At 42.2% G+C, this 19,883-nt stretch overlaps 2 protein-coding genes across 3 annotated transcripts; both read right to left on the reverse strand.

Annotated features, from left to right (window-relative positions):
• Positions 1 to 9,608: 9,608 nt before the first annotated feature.
• On the reverse strand, positions 9,609 to 10,808 carry LOC120728246 (ciliogenesis-associated TTC17-interacting protein-like). Its single transcript, XM_040023056.1, has 4 exons — positions 10,588 to 10,808; positions 10,259 to 10,441; positions 10,114 to 10,169; positions 9,609 to 10,002 (listed from the first exon to the last, which is right to left on the reverse strand). Exons 1-4 carry the CDS (start codon positions 10,703 to 10,705, stop codon positions 9,907 to 9,909), a joined length of 453 nt encoding a protein of 150 aa, XP_039878990.1. The 5' UTR covers positions 10,706 to 10,808; the 3' UTR covers positions 9,609 to 9,906.
• Positions 10,809 to 17,012: 6,204 nt separating this feature from the next.
• LOC120728245 (caspase-8-like) lies at positions 17,013 to 19,378 on the reverse strand. 2 transcript variants are annotated; one of them, XM_040023055.1, is made up of 6 exons: positions 19,094 to 19,378; positions 18,625 to 18,968; positions 18,508 to 18,524; positions 18,280 to 18,382; positions 17,648 to 18,197; positions 17,013 to 17,559 (listed from the first exon to the last, which is right to left on the reverse strand). In XM_040023055.1, exons 2-6 carry the CDS (start codon positions 18,959 to 18,961, stop codon positions 17,421 to 17,423), a joined length of 1,146 nt encoding a protein of 381 aa, XP_039878989.1. In that variant the 5' UTR covers positions 18,962 to 18,968; positions 19,094 to 19,378; the 3' UTR covers positions 17,013 to 17,420. The 2 variants fall into 2 exon arrangements, with proteins under 2 accessions (XP_039878989.1, XP_039878988.1); XM_040023054.1 differs by having other exon boundaries at positions 18,508 to 18,539; positions 19,094 to 19,374.
• Positions 19,379 to 19,883: the final 505 nt, after the last annotated feature.

The raw sequence follows: 19,883 nt of genomic DNA on the forward strand, positions 1-19,883 counted from the left end.
GGTGTTTTTCTACTGTTATGTTTTTTTTCCACTTATTGCTGCTAAATTGTTTTGTTTTATTACTGTTAAATATTTTATGTCTTTTATTACTGGTTAATGTTTGATTTCTTTTATGTTTAAACAAAGTATGTTATGAATCTATATATATATATATATATATATATATATATATATATATATATATATATATACGAGATTTGATAATAAATACCATTGACACGATTAAATCATGCTCTCATGTTGTTTTTATTATTATTCTCATTAGTACACATCAGTATCCACATTGCACACACACATAATCACTGCATACAGCAACAGGTTGTATGTTGTTGACAAATCGACACACCATAGCATCATTACAAATTAAATCAGACCCATACATGTTAAGCAGGCGGGCATAAGATACACCATTTTGCATATGATATAAAAAAATACACAATGTTGACCGCATGTGATGGAGAAGTCGTTCTGCACTTGTTTTCCTGAACATAAAACAGTGGAACAGTTTTTTAGAAGAAACATCTTTATTGCTGGGGGAAAACTGTCTAACGAGTGTCCAAAACTATCAAAAAAATAACCGCGTCTGTCTCTCGAAATATAAACAGCAAGCCAATGTTCCCCTGGCATCGTAGAAGGGTGGGTGTTTACAATACCCATAGCGGGGAGTCTTTGAAGCCGTTCTGTGGTTAGCTGATCATAGGCTAACACGCCTAGGAAATGTGTCTTTTTATTGATAATGCCGCCGACCACGGCTGATAGTTCTATAGTGTTCATGACCGTTTTTGTCTCAATAGTAGTCCAAGAGCACCTGTCTCATGTTAGATATTTCAATGACTGAATCAAATACAGAATAACACAAGAGGTTAACTGTACGGGGTAGTGGGTTTCTGAAACGGGTTTCCAATCTCACGTTCCCAGTTTTAATTAACGACACATTTCCTGAATGTCCTTCGTCAGCTTCCAGATTGAAACAGAATAAAGTGTAGCCGTTACCAAAGTCTGCACGTGTTATGGCCAAGGATCTGTCCTTTAAATGTCTTCCTGTGGTTTGTATCAGCTGGTAAAATTCTCTGATATAGTGTTTTCTCTGGAAATTTGGTTGGAATGGTTTAGCAGGATAAGCCTGACTATCAGCATATAAAGACATAAATTCTATATCGCAGTTTTCAAAATGAAATGGATTACGCTGGTAGGAGCCGGTAGAGTTGGATGTCTCGAGACCGGTCTTGGTCTCGAGACCGGTCTCGAGACCACTTTTACGTGGTCTTGGTCTCGTCTTGGTCTCGACTGACTTTTGTCTTGGTCTCGGTCTTGGTCTCGCTGTTTCGGTCTTGCGTTCTCAAATCGACATAGTGTTCGGGAGATTTGGAGTCAACCATCAGCGGAGTGGGGGGTTAAGCCCAAAAACAACACACGAAGCACAGAGCGCACCGTCGTAAATTCCCCCTAATTTTGGTATGATCCGAGCTCAGGCACTAGCAGTGCATCTGCTCTCCTCTGTCTGAGAGCTTAAGTTTGACCAGGTACCAAAGCAAATCATTCGTACTGAACTAATAATGTAAATATGACGGTGTATCACAAAAGATTGATATCAAACTGATCACTTGGTTGTGTTACTTGCTCTTTGAGTGAATCAACAAATGGATAAATAAAAAGCCAAACAGCAATGCTGATTTTTTAGTCTTAGCTTACATTTCATATTTTCAGTTGTTACCCTCCACGGCTAAACAAACTCTCTCGGTTTCAGTTGTGTACTGATGAACACAACAATGGACATAAGGAGCTTCTTTCAAAGAAAAAACTCAGGTAGATGTTATTTTATATATTATGCTTTGGATGTTGTTCAGTATATCTATGCAAAACAAGAGGAATTTCAATACACAGCAGTATATTCACAGTTGAAACCAGATATTTACATACACTTTATGGAGAAAACATAAAAACTTTTTTTTACTGTCAAACATCAATTTAGAGTAAACTTTTGTTTTAGATAAATAAATGTTGAAATATCTTTTGAATTAGTTAAATGTCAGAATTAAAAGAGGGAGCTGTCTATTTTAATCACTTTCATCAAATTTAGGAGTACATATACACTAAGTTTATTGTTAATTAATAAGAAAACTGCAGACGATTCCATTCTGAGCTAAAGAAGCTTCTGATAGGTTAGTAGAGTCCATGTGATTTGATGTTACAATTAAAAAAGTGTTTGTGTTTTTATCTGAAGAGTACATAAATATCTGGTTTCAACTGTATATTTGATGATGTTGGTGTTTGGCTTGATTGTCAGCACAAAGAGGGAGAGAGAGGAGCAGAGAGGGAGAGAGAGAATGACGACAGAACAGAGATGGAACCAGAGCAGGTGAGACACACATGTTAGTCAAATGGTTGTTTGCCAAAACTCATCAGAACATGTATCTAGTACCTAGTGTTTCTTTTTAGATACCATTTGTTACTTTTCAAATTCTATATTTATTAAGTTATGCAGGCTTGTTTGCACAACGAGGCTAAATAGTTATATAAACTTTTCTCAATCTAAATAGTGGACTTTGGTAGAATAAAAAAATAAGTGTAGTGCAGGTCTATGATGATTTTTAGTGCTACTATCATCTAGTTCTGATTCTGGTTCTGTCGTGGTTACTGTTGTAGTCCTGTTTTAATTCCAGATCAGTTTTGGGTCTGGTTGAATTGGGGTTTAGTCCCTGTGTCTTGATACAGGCCCGACTTTGTTCTGCTTGCTGCTTAATTAAAAAACTAGTTTAAGGTGTCCTGAATATGTATATAGAATAGCATCTGGCTGCAGTTTAAAGACTTTTTTTGTCTCGGTCTTGGTCTTGGTCTTGGTCTCGTCTCGACTCGGTCTCGGTCTTGGTCTCGTCTCAACTTGGTCTTGGTCTTGTCTTGGTCTCGATACCCTCTGGTCTTGGTCTTGTCTTGGTCTCGATACCCTCTGGTCTTGGTCTTGTCTTGGTCTCGGATTAGGCGGTCTTGACTACAAGTCTAGGAGCCGGTGTATGCTTCATTGTCTATGAATGCAATGATGACAAATTTAGGTATCCTACCCATAAATAAATTGTCATTTGTTGATATTCTAGCCCCTGCAGGTATGGAGAAGGTCTTTAAAGACACTCTGTCTACCGTGTATTTTGCGTTTGCATGGTGCAATGCCTTGCTGTGTGCAAGTCTGACGCTTGGTGATACACTAACTTTCTTGACAAAGAGACTGGCTGAGACAATTTTAACTCTGTATGCATTGGCATCCGCTGTCATGAGAGCAAATTCGTCTTTAGAGCGCACAAATTTCAGCGACAGGTCGATTCCATTAAGTAACAGTTTTTCTTGAAAAAACAGGTCTGCATGTACTGGTGCAATCAATTCAACAATACTGCTATTTGCTGTGTAGCCACCTCTGGTCACCAGACCCTGGTTCTCTCCTTCTATAGATGTGTCATTCATGTGTGATGATGTATCCTTACAGAATAACCCGGTGCTGAACTGTGTGTCTAAAGTGTCCTTATTATAATTGATAAGACATTCTATCACACCTCTGTATGGATATGTATTGGATGATTGACTAATGAGCCGGTCTCCCAAATTAATATCGACTTGACTAAATATGCTGCATCCAGGATAATTAATAAATCCTACATTAGCGTCCCTAGCCAGGTTTGAGCCATCAGCGTTTGTGATTCTCGCCCGTGTGTAGATATATGAGTCATTTAGATCCAGGTAATCTTCACCCGAAGATGAGATGTAAAACTCGATCGGCCCTCCATCAGTGATTGCAGATACAGGTGGGATTTCAATAAATGTACTTTTCTCAATGCTAGTCTGTGTGTATGGGACAGTAAAAAGATCGAGCTCTGTTTTTACACATTCTCCAGAATGACTGTGTAACAGAGCCATTTAGAATATGTCTAACGCTGCAGTCTTTGAACGACTGGTTCTGGGTCTTTTCACTCTGCGTGACGGTGTCCGTTTGGTGGCTCTCCTGCTAGGTTTTGTGGTTTTACGCTTTTTAGACAACGGCTGCCCTGGGGGTGGGGTCTTAGATGGTTTGGGCGTATACACATACAAGCCGTTACCGTCCTGCTTAGTGGTTGAGGGTCTGGTTATGTTGGTTATGACATCAGACACTATGCCCGATGCGGCTGTTTTTAGGTGTGGTTTGACTATGCTGACTCCTTTTTTAAACAGCGGTACTGCAAATCTAAACAAGCTACGGAACAACCCACCCAGACCTGTCCCATATTGTGTACTGGTCCCAACATACCCTCCGAGCTCACCACCAGCCTGTGATAAGTAGTATTTTACATATTTTGAGTCATCAGTGTTGTAGACGGCCATCCTTTTTTTCAAAAATGCTGGGTTATCGGTCGGAAGTATAACTTGACAAACACTTTGCCGTATAAAAAGGGTATGTGTTGATTTCGATCGTCTTTCAAATCAATTTCTATGTCGTCGATTAATGTCTTTGACACAGGTGTGTAGTGTGGGCTGTCAAATTGTAGAATAGGCAAGCGGCGGTCATCGTCTGTAATATTTATAGCTCTTAATAACCTCGCGTGGGCGTCACCCACAAGCTGGTAATCAACGATATCTGTATAAATAAAGATGTTATATTTTCCCCCGTATATGTCTGCGGGGTGCGGGGCATATGTGTTTTTATAATGAAGTACAAACGGGTCTCCTGTTTTGAATCCTAGGATTTCCGCCAGTCTCCCTCTGAATGTGAGAATAGTCCCCCTAGGCCCCATAACACAGGCATGGTTACTAACTGCATTGTACTGCATTTTAATGTCACCAGTGGCTTGGTGCTGCTGACATTTAAAATTAAATTCTTTTATTATCTGTTCCACAGATGCATAATGGCCCACAGACAGTTCGATCATGGTTACGGCTATGGTTCCATCTTTGACTGGGTCATGAATTTCCACTTCCGAATCTGATTGTGGAAAAGTCCGCCATATGCGTGGGTACTGTATCTCTATAACAGCGACCTCATACGGCTGATCCAAAACAATAGGTTTTGCTAGCTTTGTTCTAAAATTAGATATCTTATTACCCGGGTAAACATGTGCTGAAGCATTCGAGAAGAGGCTTACATAGAAGCCTGCATTGTTGTTCTTTTTATTCATGCTTTCTCAGTCTATGCTCAGTGTTGAATGAATGTATGTAGAGCTGTGTCATCTGAGTTAATTACGCCTCAACGATGTCTTTTTCTGGAATCCACGAATTAAAGCTGTTGGGCCATCCTAGCCATTTCACTAGCACCTGCTTTTTCCGACCCACTTTTTTTCTAGCCAATATGTTTTCAATTTTAAATGTTTTGTTTTCATCAACAACCACACGTTGTATCTCAGGCTCATAAAATGACCCTTTCAATACCTCTCCTGCTAGATCCACTAGTCTGTACACTGGGGGCTGTCTCCCTATACGTTCCTTGACTGTGAAAATCTCATCGGTGTAGGTCTGCTCGTATCCTTTTCGAAACTTTCCTCTCAGTTTTGATATTCGTACAGTGTCACCGATATTAAATTTAAAGCGCAGTTCCCTCTGAGGCCTCGTTTTGTACAGCGAGTTAAAGACCGACTTCTCATTATGCTTATTCACCACTGCCGGAGCCATTTGGATAGATCTGTGATAAGCATTGTTATATGCTTGTGTGAGATCTGGTATGACATCTACATATCTCCGGGAGTTGGCTGATGTTAAGTACTTCCACATTCTACCCTTGAAGCTACGATTGAATCTCTAGACAATACTGCATTTAACCTCGCTAGCTGTTGAGAAATGCTTGATATTATATCGCTTCATTAGCTGTTTAAAAGTTGCATTATAAAACTCTTTGCCTTCATCTGTTTGTAGTTTCACAGGGATCCTACCCTCACTAAGTATATCCTCAAAAGCAGCTGATACAACAGTCCCTGTCTTGTTTGTTAGACATCTAACCCATGCGTATTTTGAGAATACATCTATACATGTTAGCAGATATCTCACATTATCATTATCTGCCACATATTCACACATGTCAACCAGATCGGCTTGAAACTGTTTGTCGACCCCTGTCACCAATACTCTATTTCTGGGGAAATGGATCCTCGCAGGTTTGTGGAGTGTGTAAGTGTCGTCTTGTTCTAAATAATGTTTGACCTGAGATAGTGGAGGTGTTACATCTGATGCCTCCCCTGCTGCTATACGTAGCTTATTTAAACTGGCCAACCCCGCAGGATGGGCTGGATCATGATATATTTTATGCAATGTGCTTTCCATGATTTACAAACCACAAATGACTAAGATGTTGATGTTAACAAGTCTTTTTATTTAATTTTCACAAAGACACAATCACAGACAATGGATACTTGAACAGCACACATTAAACCAGATGCAACCCAGCCCAGTAGTTTCCAATCATGCGGAGCATGGCTGGTTTAACACGGCGGGCACAAGTACTTGCATCTAGCAGGTGCCCAATGTTGTCATTAATGGCGCATACTATATATCGCTCTGATCTCAGTTCACACATGATGTGTTCTGCAACTCTGCGGATTTGTGTTCCAGACCCATCTGCAGTGGATGAGCGTACAAACAGCCGGATGGCAGGGATGAATCGGTCAGTCTGGAGCCTTATCATCACATCATCATAGTAGGTGTCGAAGAAATACTCAGACAATTCCTGCAAGCAGCTGCGTTGCACCTGACTGGGGTGGCCTGTTTGGCATCCGTAACATGTCTCTTGTATAAACTCATTCAAAGCCAACATTAACAGGTGGAGAGTTGCGAGTTTGATGTCGATTACAGTTTCATCCCACAGGTCTGATATGAGGGGGTCCTGCGAGCATTGTGGTGAGGGTGGCGGAGTCTGGGGGATCAGGATTAGCAGCTCTGTTGATGGTGACTCCAACAGGTCCCACGAGGGCGTGTCATTCTCTGTAAAATGAAAACCACAAGCTCTTAATTTGTCACATAGATACACACTCAACCCCACACACCCGCACATTAAACCTACCAGTTTATTGTTTAGTTGTCGGAAGGTCTTATGATTTTAGGTTTGCACAGGGTAGCAGGCAAACCAGTCTTCGGACAACTCGCCAGATCGTCAAAAACAAGGCGTTTTCTAATACTCTCGTACGCAGTGTTGAGTCTGTCCCTCTTGATCGCGTCATCAATCTGGCTAAACAGACGCGACAAACCTCTCCAGTCGCACCACTGTATAAAAAACAAGTCCTTAAACCATCTTGTGCGCTCTTCGAGGTTTAGAGGGTATGGATTTAACCTCCAGTTTTCAAGCCCTCTGGAAGCAATAAGACTATCCCTGTCATCACATACACTGAGAAAAATAAAGTCGTCGGGGTTGCGATTGAAACGATCAGCCTCAACCCTGTAAAGCTCAGGGCCTGATGCACTGTTCCACTGGGAAACATACAGCAGCTCTGGGAAACCCACATTGTCCAGGTCCGCACACACTGCGGTGCGGAAGAGCTTCCAGTTTTTAGTAGACATGACTTGGGCTTCCCCCCAAAACAATCCCTCACCACAATCTACACTAAGCACAACTGTCCCTTCGGTATATTTAATGGCATACACATACCCTTCGACGCCTCGATATTCTAACTTGAATACAGTTCCATCTGCGGCGTTTCCACAGCGTTGCTTTTTACGTTGAGGACCCCGACTGCATACTCCTGAAGACATACCTAGAGTGCCTGTGGCATGGGCGATGTCCTGGCTGGGTGTCATTCCGAGCGTCGGGGATCCTTAGCGCGATGTGTCGGTGCTCCTCAGGCCGTGGCGGTGATGCTCTTAGAATGTGAAAGGATCACTTTTATACCCATACAACCTAGCACATCCCACTAGGAGGAGTCGTTCCCGCCCAGAGGGTAAGAACACCTGAACGCGCATGTGCACACGCACGAAACCGGTCAAACCGGTTTGGTTGGCCGCCATCTTGGATAGGTGCCATCGTATTGCTGAACGCGCATGCGCACACAGACGAAACCGGTCAAACCGGTTGTCAAACCGGTTTGGTTGGCCGCCATCTTGGATAGGTGCCATCGTATTACTACTGCCGATAAACCACCGCACACAACACTGTGTGAAAGCAGCCCAGCTCAAACACAGACAGTTCAAAGCTGGTGAATGACGGGGTTGATAGCTGCTTACATTTAAAATGACTTTTAAAGATCGTAGCTATTCCTCCTCCTCGGCCCCACATACGTGGGGAATTAAAATAGCAGCAATCGCCAGGTAGAAGATCCGAGAAGATGCTGCAGTCATCGGCGCTCAGCCACGTCTCGCACACACAAAGAAAATCCAGTCCTCGGGATGTGAAAAAATCCTTCAGGATAAACGTTTTGTTCGCTAGGGACCTAGCATTTACCAGGCCAATCCTGGCGGTAAACAGCGGATCCCCGTCGCTAGCCGTCCTAGAAGCCCGACACAGAGGCCGCAGATTCCGCAGATTCACACCACGTCGGCGGGGGCGAGGAGAGTAGGGTTTTCGGGACATCCCATCCAGGCCGATGACAGGTACCAGCCAGGCACAGACAGGTTCCAACGATCGCTGAGAGAAACAGAAGTTTGGCACCACTCCTTGTTTTCTGGACAAGGGCTTAAGAGAATACCTCAAAGAAGCTTTCAGCTTAACCAGGAAGCCAGTCCTTCGACCGCGGCGACGGCACTTTTGCCGGAGTGGAGGATCTGGAACACGGCACAGATGAGCCGGGATCTCTGATATTAGCGGGGGCAAAGTTTTATGTTCAGCTTGGTTCCACTTTGCCCAGCTTTTGACAGAAGGTCGGAGATCCAGTAGGGTTTGGCGATCATACACCAAGAAAGAGTTGGCATTTATTACAATAGTCAATAAAATCAATACAAATAAACATAACACTGGCAGTGATAGACGGCAAGCCACACACACCGGCGCCATCTTAAATCCAACCTCTGAAAAGCTGAAATAATACCTCAACTGAAGCCAGTTGTACTAAATGCACTATATGTGCACTGTTACAAGAATATTTTTCGTTCTATTGTTTTCTATTAATTTATATAATTTTAAGTTAAGCAGGACAGAGTTCTTTTAAAGAAAGATTTACTTATATTCTCAAAAGTTAAGCATGACAGGCTTCTGTTTAAGAAAGAGACCTGTTTTATTGTCTTAATGTTGTCATTTTGAGCTAAAAATAAATGGCTAAATGATCATTTGTTTCCCATATGGTCATATCACAAAGAATATGCATCTGCTTAAATCAAATTCAAGTCAAATGGTTAAAAAATAATTTCACACACAAAAAAAGAGCTACAAAATTCACCACACTGGGAAGGGTGAACTGGGTTGCCCGGCCCTGGCCACGAGGTGTCCCTTATTTTTTTTTCAGGGAGTTGGCAACCCTACTAACTTTCTAACTCCATAAATGGTTCAAAAAAAAAAATTCTCACTAAAGTTAAACATACAGCACTCTCTAGTTATTCAGATAGTCAAAATTATCTAAACAATTAAATATTTAATTTTCTTGTTTTATTTTCGCTAAAAAACAGGGTTTATTTTTTGTAAAGAAGGTCTGGTGGCCCTAAAATGTAAAATGTTGAGTAAATTTTGTGTTAATGTGTTGGTCTTAAGTAAAACTAAGGTGTAACACTGAATTGATTGACAATTTATACTTTTTACTTTAAAAAACAGTCAAATGAAGTGGGGATATTTTTGACCCCTGAGGACCACAAGTGTGATTATGTGCTGCCATTTAAAATTTATAAATGGTTAAAAAAAAAATTCATGCAGTAAATGCGCAACAGTAAGTAAGGATTTTGTAAATACTGGACTAACTCTTGCAAAGAGAGCGTGGAAGTTGCTCTGAATGACTATGGTACTGTTTCATTAATATATTAGTGAGTTGACCTATAAAGCAGTGGTTATCTGACCTCTCCCACAGTCGTAACCTTATGGATCACCATCTGCCCATCACACTGCACCATGTGACACCTTTTGTCCACACTATGGCCCTCAAGCTGAGGAGAGAAGTATAGAAGCACATCAAAGGTGCAATATTTCCACTTAATGCATCTGCTGAGCTGAGTCAATGTAAAAAGAAACAGCCCGGAAAGGATTCAGCGACTCACCTTGACATATTCATGGTGATCTTCCTCCAGCACCTGCAGGTCAGTCGTTAGGTAGGCTTAAACAGAGGAAAGGGAATGAAGAGAAATACTAACAACAGGAAACAGCAAAGATCAGTTTGTCCTAGCATCCTCTGCCTGCTGTCACCTGTCACTGCTGTCCCACAGGGGCAGTCATCAATGGCTCCGTGGCTCTGAGCATGAAGCATCATGCATGGCTGCTCTCTCCGGGTAAACTCCACCGTCACACTGAACTCCCCCAGCTCTCTCCCCCCCTCTGATACAGTCACCAGCGAGTCTGCAAACACACACTTCTGCAGCTCGGCAGGCTCTGAGAAGCGAAGGGACACAGAAGGCAAAGCCAAAGTGGACAGATTCAAATATCTGTAATGATTTTACGGTTTTTTGCTTTTCAGGTAGTTTTGGACTCAGCTGTTTCCTACCGACCATATTAGCCTAAATTGGATGCGAACTCACCGATGCCGGACATGAACGTGACAGCTTCGTCAGAGGCTTCCAGCTCCTGTCGGTGTTCAGGTCCTTCAGTCCCCGCTGAAAAACCCACAGCAGTCTGTTCACCCAGCGTGGCTTCCATCTTTAAAACAGCCTGAAAAGTGTGTGGGAGCAACTTCACAGAACACTCGCCTGCCTCGACAGACAGTCTGTCTGGGTAATTTTATGCAAAGCAGTCTTATCCCACACTTTTCCTGCTTAGCATTTTTCTGCTACAGAAGGGAAGCTGACGACCAAATCTCTGTTGGCATGGCAACGACGCTGGAGTACCGTAAAGACCATTGTATGTGTGAATTGTAGGCTGACTATTCACCACCAAATCTAGAGGAAGGAATTATACAAAAATAGAGGCGCTGTACATAAGCTAATAAAAAACAAAACAAAGAACACTGATTACTATTCCTCCTAAAAACCAGCAATTAATTTTTGTGAATTAATTTATTTAAGTCTGAGATCTTTACATCAAGCAAACAATTATGCAATACAATATATAATAGTGAATTCAGATCATAATTCTGATTGCAAAAACTGCTAGACAGAACAATCTTAAAAACAGTCCTACTGTACTGTCAGGAGGACATCCTGGGCCACATTTGTGGGGGTCAGTCTAGCAGGCAACATGCTTGCTTTTCAAAATGATGGTCATTTCACATGTTATAGCAACAAGCGAGCTTAAGTGATTTTTTTTTTTAATTTGATCATTTTATTTTTTTTATTTAAAGGGGACAGTGCAGTTTAACATATTTCAAGTGCAAGACATGAAACTGATGTACCGCACACAGGTTTATAGCTACTGCTAATTTTCAACAATTGTCCCTTGTTGGGCTTACAATCTAAATAGATACATTTGTAGATATTATGTTTCTGTTGCTAAAAGTCGATTTTTTTTCATTCAATATTCTTGGGGATTCTTATTTTGAATTTAGTAGGACTTCAGAAATGTACAGTAAACCTATCCCACTTAACCTTAAACAAATTGTTACGGCCCTAGCAGGGCCTCCTCCTGAAGGTGCCTGTGTGGGCGTGTCCCACCACCTCTTTTGCCTGAGGTGCCACCTTTCCCTGTTACACAGCTGACTCGCATCAGTAATTAAAAGTATTTAAGCCCAGGGAAAGGTGAGCTCTGGGCCAGAGTGCCAGTAGTGTGGTTACAGCTTGTGAGCTGAGTGGGTGTTGTGTTTGCAGCTAGTGAGCTGTGTTTTTGGTGGTTTTCAGCTAGTGAGCTGCTCGCTTTCTTTTTGGCTTACGTTTTACTTTATTGACCAACGCCTGAGTTTTGTTTGTTTTCTTAAATGGTGATAGCGGCTTGTCCGTCTCTTTTAGTTAGTATGAATTGAGACTTTAATAAAACTCTTTAATTTACCCTTTTGCAGGCACGTGCAGAGGGGCGGGGGCTAGAGGGGCTTGAGCACCCGCCCCTTTCCTGATGGGTGCCCAAAGTGCCCTTTTGTTGAGGCAACTTTTTTTTTTTTTTTTTTTTTTTGTGTGTGTGCATGCGCAGTCCTGTCTGTGCCCCTCAACAATAATATTTAACTATTAATCACAGTTTTGCTAAATAAAAGGATCTGGCTTGCATCAGTCACATGATCACATTTAACCAATGATCGCCCTTGACGGCAGAACGCGCTGGTTACGAGCTGGGAACGAGCTCACAAAGAGCACGCGCATTTTTTGTAGTCCGGAGCTGTAGGAGAAACACAAGTTAACTCAGAGACACAGACTGATGCGACAAAACCAGTAAGTAGGTGTACAGCGCACACTGTAGTGTATAGCACACAGGAGTATTAGCTTATTACGTACACGTTGGTAAGCTGTCTTGTTGCAACTGACGAACTGAAACAAACGAGCGTGCTGTGTGTGCAACAGCGTGACAAACATTACCTGTCCTTTTATTAACTGCACAAGTAGTGCTGGTCATAACTGCTGGCTACCTGTGTAAGGCTGTCATGGGTCTGTAGCTCTGTCACCGTTTTAGGGAACATATTTAGTTTTAAAGTAAGTTACAGGGCTTCTCCGGCCTTTCTGGAGGGATTATATTTCACTAAAAACGATCTAATATGCATGTCCACATAATTGTGCATTATTATAATTATAATATATTAAAAAACACACGCTGTATTTTAAATAACATACATTAAGAAGCAGATTATATTAGATTTATATTTTAAATAAGACAAAATTTGGATTTTACAGCAGTAAAATGATTGTATCTCTACAGTTTAAAAATGTAATAAGCTTTGCCCTGCACAGAGTGGATAGTGAAACAAATGGAATCATCATAAATACATTATTTAATATTTATTACTTCCCCCTCCTCATTGCTTTATTATTGTAGCTCTAGTAATAAATAATAATGTAAGGATTCTGGATCAGCTCCATGATGCCCATAGTATATACAGTATTCTGAAGAAGGTCTAAAATGTCACTGTGTGTGCGTGCATGTGTTTGTTTTATTTAGATGGATTAAAAAAAAAAAAATATTACTCATGATATAACATTGTCCAGACATGGCTGGTAAGGACATGAGGAGGAAACAGTAGGAGCTGTGTGAGGCTACCAAAGGCAGTGCTAAAACATTTTTCTGTCATCATTTTATTTTAGATTAAGTGCAAGAGTTGTTAGGTGTGGATAATTAGATTATAGTTTATTGCAATAGCAAGTTGTGCCTTATTCTCACATAGACAGCAAGTGGAGAGTGATATATGAAATGATGGGATGGAAGGAAGAAGAGAAGCAAAGAGTGATTCACAGGCAGAGCCTAATTTATTTCTCACAGTTTTTTGTTGCCTTATGGTTCCAAGCGCTGTCACCAATCTTTGCATTTTGTTATTATCTCATGATACTTGTTTAATCAGCTACCATCTCTCCTATGGACTTTTTAATGTCTACAGTCTCAGATCAACACAGCCCTGCCCTCCAGCACTATCCATAGCAACCCCTCAACAGCAACATTGTACCCATCAGGTAAAACATCGGCTACGTTTGCTTTGCATTGTTGCCCATATTAGATTCTTGATGAATGTGTGTTGTTGTTATTCAGCCTGGTTCAATGTGCCCCTTTTTAACTTTGAGCACCCCCCCTTTAAACCTCTCTGCACGGCCCTGCCCTTTTGCCTCCTTGACTCCTTTTTCTGACCCGGTCACTTTTGTTACTTCCCCCTCCCCGCCTAGACCCCTCAGGGGAACGTAACAAGTGGGGGCTCGTCCGGGATCGTTGAAAAGGGAGTTTTGAGTTGGAATTGGTTTTTGATTATCTTGGGGTTTTTTGTTTTTTTTTTTCACCTTTAGAGATTCAACTTCCCAGTTTAGTTAGGTGAGTGTCCAGCTGAGCTTCGTCCTAAGTTCTTCCTTCGGGCACTCTTTTGTTATTTTGCCTTTTTATTTTTGGAGTAATCCTGGGCGGGGATTAGTTCCCTGTTGGGGGTAGGCAATTCAGGGCTCCGGTCGCTGAAGTTCTGCCTTTCAAGTTGCCTCGAGCACAGCACGCTCCAGAAGATAGGTAGGTAAAGTTTGTTGTGCTTAGGAACTGGGTAGGTTGTATTTGTTAATGTGTGGGTAGCAGAAGGTAAGTTGGTCAAGAAGAGTAAGTTGTTCGGTTCCCATTAATTGTAGGCTAGTGTGTGTGTGTGTGTGTGTGTGTGTGTGTGTGTGTGTGTGTGTGTGTGTGGTGGTTTTCTTCAGGCTGAAATGGCGTTCCAGTTGAATCAGCTGGAGCTGACGAGCACTGGGCCTACATCTGTTGGTGAACAGGTGTCCAGAGGCTCGTTTATGAGCAATAACATCCACCTGGTTCCAGTTTTCTGTGAGTCCAGTGTTCATAGCTTCTTTATTGCATTTGAACGCATAGCGACTGCACTGCAATGGCCTCAAGACATGTGGTGTGTGATGTTACTATATAAATTGACAGGTAAGGCTCAGGAGGTTTGTTCTGCTTTGTCGATGGAGGACTGCTTAGTTTATGAAAAGCTTAAAAGTGCTGTCCTCCAAGCCCATGAACTCATACCTGAAGCTTATAGGCAGCAGTTTAGAGGTTTGGAGTTGGCACAGGGTCAGTCCTACCGTGACTTTGCCAGGGAGAAGGCAAAGTTCTTTGATAGGTGGTGTTCTGCAAGCCAGGTTAACGATGTGGGGTCCATACGTGAGCTTATGCTGGTGGAGGACTTTAAAAACAGTGAACAGAGGGTTACAACTTTACAGCAAGCTGCCACCCTGGCAGATGAGTTTAAGCTGACTCATAAAGCAAGTGCTGTAGGACATGATATCCATCTGCACCATTGTGCATCCTGGACAGGTAAGAGTGGGCCAGCTAACAAAGCAAATGCAGTTATGGTTTTAAGATCTAGGCCCAAACTGTGTTTCTTCTGTCACAAGCCTGGCCATGTGGTTGCCAATTGTGTCAACCTGGCACTCAAACAGAAAGCCCACTCAACGCAAAACGGGCCTGCTTTGAGAAAAGTCAGTCGCGGTTCTCAAACCGACAAGGTTGCCCGGCCTAGTAAAAGGCTACACTTGGAGCATAATTGCTCAGTAGTGTCATGTAGTCAGTGTAAGAGGTCAACTAACCCTGAGCTGCCGCTGGTTGACCATTTCTCCGGTCCTCAAAATGATTTGCGGGGAGAAAGTTCATGTTTAAAACCACCATTCAGACCTGCACCCCTTGCTAACAATCATGTCTGTGTTTCAGTAAAGCCTGCTAGCTGCCTGCTGGGTTCTCCACATGTGATGGTTCCAAGCCCTGGCTATCACATGGGACACTGTTTCAAGGGTCTGGTGCCACTCTCTGTCAATGTTGTGAACCCCTCTGAGATGGGGTTGGCAGCTTCCGCAGGAAATGCCTAACCGTTGCTATGGGGTTTGGTAGGTGGAAAGCCTGCAAGTAGGTGATGAAACGGTTATGGACTTGCTTTGGTTATCGTCATAATTTGACAAACCACGGGTTTGTATTTATGGGAGGGGGTGTTACGGCCCTAGCAGGGCCTCCTCCTGAAGGTGCCTGTGTGGGCGTGTCCCACCACCTCTTTTGCCTGAGGTGCCACCTTTCCCTGTTACACAGCTGACTCGCATCAGTAATTAAAAGTATTTAAGCCCAGGGAAAGGTGAGCTCTGGGCCAGAGTGCCAGTAGTGTGGTTACAGCTTGTGAGCTGTGTTTTTGGTGGTTTTCAGCTAGTGAGCTGCTCTCTTTCTTTTTGGCTTAAGTTTTACTTTATTGACCAACGCCTGAGTTTTGTTTGTTTTCTTAAATGGTGATAGCGGCTTGTCCGTCTCTTTTAGTTAGTATGAATTGAGACTATAATACTCTTTAATTTACCCTTTTGCCTCCTTGACTCCTTTTTCTGACCCGGTCACTTTTGTTACTTCCCCCTCCCCGCCTAGACCCCTCAGGGGAACGTAACAAAATGTTTGATTCAGTGTCCTTTGTAGTGGACAGCAAGACTCCCATATTTTCAATCTGTGTCCACACTTCAGGAAGCAGAGGGCTGAGTGATGTAGAGTTCTTTTAAATTCTGGATTTCACTCAGTCAGACTTGCATATAGGATGAGATGGAGGAGTGCAGGGAGGTGAGAGTCAGAGGGCACACCAGCTTCTGAGGAGCCTGAGAAGGAAGCCACTGTCACTTATGGACAAGCGTGTAACCAAAGGTGTTTTTTGGCTCTACCCGTTCTTTCTTTATGGATTCAATTTCAACCCCATTAACACTGGGTTGAAAGACAATAAACATGAAAACAGGGCAACTCTGTCTATAACCACCATGACTGGAGGATCACTGATTACATCAGTGATCAGACAGCCAGGTTCTTGAAAGTGTCAAAGCACACAAACCAAAGGGAGATGCTCATCTCTGCAGGCAGCCCAAACATTTATAAGCTGCATATCATACGTTAATATCTATGACATGACTTGACTCTGGATATATTCAGTACTATTTATAGCAATTTCAATGCATATAGACGGATTGTTTAAGACTGTTACTTTCCAGCACTGACAAGATGACTTCAATATGTGATCAGACGATAGAAGGCCAGTGCAGATGTTTCCTACAGCACTTACGCAATACCTATTAACCATAATAGGCTTCAGCTGTGGTCTCTTTGCTCCAGCACAGGCTACTCAAACACTGGGATGTCCTTCTCTGAACTTCACCTTCCTTTTTTAAATCAAGTATTTCCCTTCATCTAACAGTTCAGAGATCCACATGAAAAAACAAAAAACAAAATGAGGGACAGAAGAAAATAAACAACATTTTTGAAAAAAGGTTTTGCTGGAACATGTTTCTTTCAACCACATATGGTAGCCATGGTAACTTTCAGGATTTGTGGAGGGAGAAATCAAGTCAAACAGTTCTGAAGCAAACTGATGTATTCTGAGAGAATTAAAAGACATAACAAGTTAAATGTAACATTTTTATTGTTACTATCAGGAGAGTGTTGTGAGATTTGTTGTTTGAAATAAAAGTAACCTTTTTGATTAAGTAATGTTACTAGGTTTAAGAATGTAAAGGCTCAGTTTAGGAAAAGCACCCGTGAAGCTCTACTGCAGCACATGTAAAAACCTCCCAACACAAATAACACCAGTTGTGTTCCCAGTCTGAGATTTATTCTTTGATATAAAACTGCTACAGTATAAAATGCAGCACCTCAATGCGAGATTCAGATTTAGAAAAATAAAAGATTTAAAATGATGACAGAAAGATGGAAAATATAAAGGAAACATTTTAAGAAACATAATAAGTAACTCTGATAAGTAATCATGCATCCCTAGTTGCACAGTAAGATGTGCTGTATTTCCATGATGACTTCAGGTGCACTGAGGTGGCAGCACAAGTTTCTTTCTCAGGGTGAATCTCACTTCAGGCATCTGCTTGGCCAACGAGGAGGTTACTCGATGTGCTACATCATCGTTCACGTAGTGGAGGATGGAGACGATGTCTTCGCCCCTAAGAGCATTTATAGAGATACAAAAACATGTTGATATCACTGTCAGGGTCAGTGTGCACATGTGTTTGGTGATTTTAAAACAATTACCTGGGACAGCGCTCCTTCAGCTGCTCACAAAGAGACTGAACGAACCAGCTTCCATCGACTATATGTCTAAGTGCAGCATGATCTTCAACAGTGGCCATGGCAACCAGAACATCAGCTTCCTCAGGAATGGTCAATAATGAAGTATCATCATCAATCTCCATATCGTTCATCTGCACTCCACGCTGTATGTTACTTCCTTGGCAGGCCTGGATCAGGAACATTTTGGGCTTACCGGTGAGGACTGACTGGTCACACCCCCTGAACTTTCGGGTAATTTCTTTAATGGGGAGGGGGTTCCTGTCAGTTCCCAAAACTACACCTTTTTCCCCGTGACTCAGGATAGAGCAGATGAAAGCATCACCGTGCTCAAGGACCTGCTGAGGATCAACAAAGCTGCTGCCATCCCACTCTTTAAAGTTGAACTTCTGCAGCTGAGACATGTCTGCCAGGGAAGCAAGAAACGTCAGTGCCTGATCCATCTGATCCTTGTTCAGGTCTTCACACATCAGCACTCTGAAGCCCAGACACCTGAACACCTCTGCCAAGCTTTCTGCAAAAAATGTAATTAGAGAAAAATATTTAAGCACCAGATACTAACAAGAAAGAATAAAAAATCTGCCCCTGAAACTTACGGGCGTCTTTATCTGTCCCTCTTCTCTGTGAACCATCCTTGAAGTTGTTATTGTTTATGATCACGCAGAGGCCGACGGGCCGGCTAATGATTTCATAAACATCCTAAAGAGTGGACACCAAGATTTTACATGTGTTACTACAGCCTGTGTAACCACAGAATTTCATCTACATATCTGTCTCAAGCGATGTCACAAGTGTAGGAGGCTGTTTCTGCATCAGCATCTTACCTGTGACATATTCCCATCTTGTGGCAGAACATCTGAGGGAAGAACAATAAAACTGAGGTAAACAACCAAACACAACAGGAGACACAGTGTTTCTATACTGTGTTACGTGTGTGTTACCGTGCTGACATGAAGACACTTGGACAGGCTCGGATAAAAGGGGGGTACAACTCAGCTGTAAACTCGCCAGCTGAGGGAAAGTTTCTTTAATGGCGCCATCGGTTTGCAGGAGGTTCAGGAAGTCTTTGCATTTATCTTCTCCTTTATTCATGATCTTATCCACGAGCTCAATGACGTATGTCTCCACATTTGCACTGTTGATGCTTTTAAGATTGTTGTACTCCCGCTGAGCGATCAGCTTATTCTCATAAACTTTGTTGAGAATTAGCCCGTAGTCTCCGGACAAAATCTCATGAATGGCTGTTTTATTGCTCCTTATTGCATTTTGGGCCGACATGCTGAATCTGCGCAAAGGAAAGAGTCAGAGGTGATCCTAAACACTACTGTCTATGAGAAGGAAGTGGTTTACTACAGCTTACTATCGTAATAATAGCTGCACATTATATTACATAAAACGTAATTCTCTTACGGTCAGTTGGAACTTCTGCTGTCCTTGAAAACGAAACCTTGTTCCTTCTTTCAAATAACATCCAGCACGAAACTATCCCGCCTTCTGAGAACAAACTCGGAAGTGACTCTCAGATCCTCCAATAACGACTACACGCTATACAATAGCGCCCTCTACTTCTGGACAGCAGGAATAACAGGTTTACAGCCTTTGGTGTAGCACTGAGAAGAAGCTGTGCTGCAGCATCCCTGTCGCAGCAGAGAGTATTCCCCACAAATCCCCCACCCTGCTGCAAAAACGCACAGTATTATTACACAAACATAACATATTTTGTAAAGATCTCACAGTGGATTTCACACTGAATTTATCCGTGCGTGCGTGTGTGTGCACGCCCATGTGCAACTGTACATTGTAAATCATGATTAAAAGACATAAAAGCTGCATTTTAAGAAATAAATTTATGGAGCGCATTGTATTTACCATGATAATTTATTTGGTGAAGGCAGACCCTTTGTATATGTGGAAAACAAACCACATATCTGCCAACCTGCTGCCTCAGGCTCAGGTGTTCCACTCCCATTGCCCCATTCCCACACACTGATATCTGAGGATGGAGGTTAGTTATTTTATGTCATAAAACAAGTGGAATTGTGTAAGGAAAAAAAATCTTTCCTTTTTGCTAAGGCATATAGGATTCCCATGATGCATTGAGTATTTCTTCCTCAGTCACATTTCTCACTCACTGTGTGTTAATAGACCTCTCTGCATTGAATTATTAATCTTCAGCTCTCTTCCACAGCATGTCTTTTAT

This window comes from Simochromis diagramma, unplaced genomic scaffold (assembly GCF_900408965.1).
Source record: "Simochromis diagramma unplaced genomic scaffold, fSimDia1.1 OVJJ01000307.1, whole genome shotgun sequence".
Taxonomy (NCBI): domain Eukaryota; kingdom Metazoa; phylum Chordata; class Actinopteri; order Cichliformes; family Cichlidae; genus Simochromis; species Simochromis diagramma.

What these genes read in the sequence shown, in the direction of transcription:
- LOC120728246 (XM_040023056.1), bottom strand. Translation starts at nt 10,705, where the DNA reads ATGGAAGCCACGCTGGGTGAACAGACTGCTGTGGGTTTTTCAGCGGGG. An exon ending in CACGTTCATGTCCGGCATCG is followed by an intron (nt 10,442 to 10,587) that starts GTGAGTTCGCAT and finishes TTCGCTTCTCAG; the next exon opens with AGCCTGCCGAGCTGCAGAAG. An exon ending in CTGTGGGACAGCAGTGACAG is followed by an intron (nt 10,170 to 10,258) that starts GTGACAGCAGGC and finishes CCTCTGTTTAAG; the next exon opens with CCTACCTAACGACTGACCTG.
- LOC120728245 (XM_040023054.1), bottom strand. Translation starts at nt 18,961, where the DNA reads ATGTCGGCCCAAAATGCAATAAGGAGCAATAAAACAGCCATTCATGAG. An exon ending in AAGATGGGAATATGTCACAG is followed by an intron (nt 18,383 to 18,507) that starts GTAAGATGCTGA and finishes TCCACTCTTTAG; the next exon opens with GATGTTTATGAAATCATTAG. An exon ending in AGGGACAGATAAAGACGCCC is followed by an intron (nt 18,198 to 18,279) that starts GTAAGTTTCAGG and finishes CATTTTTTGCAG; the next exon opens with AAAGCTTGGCAGAGGTGTTC.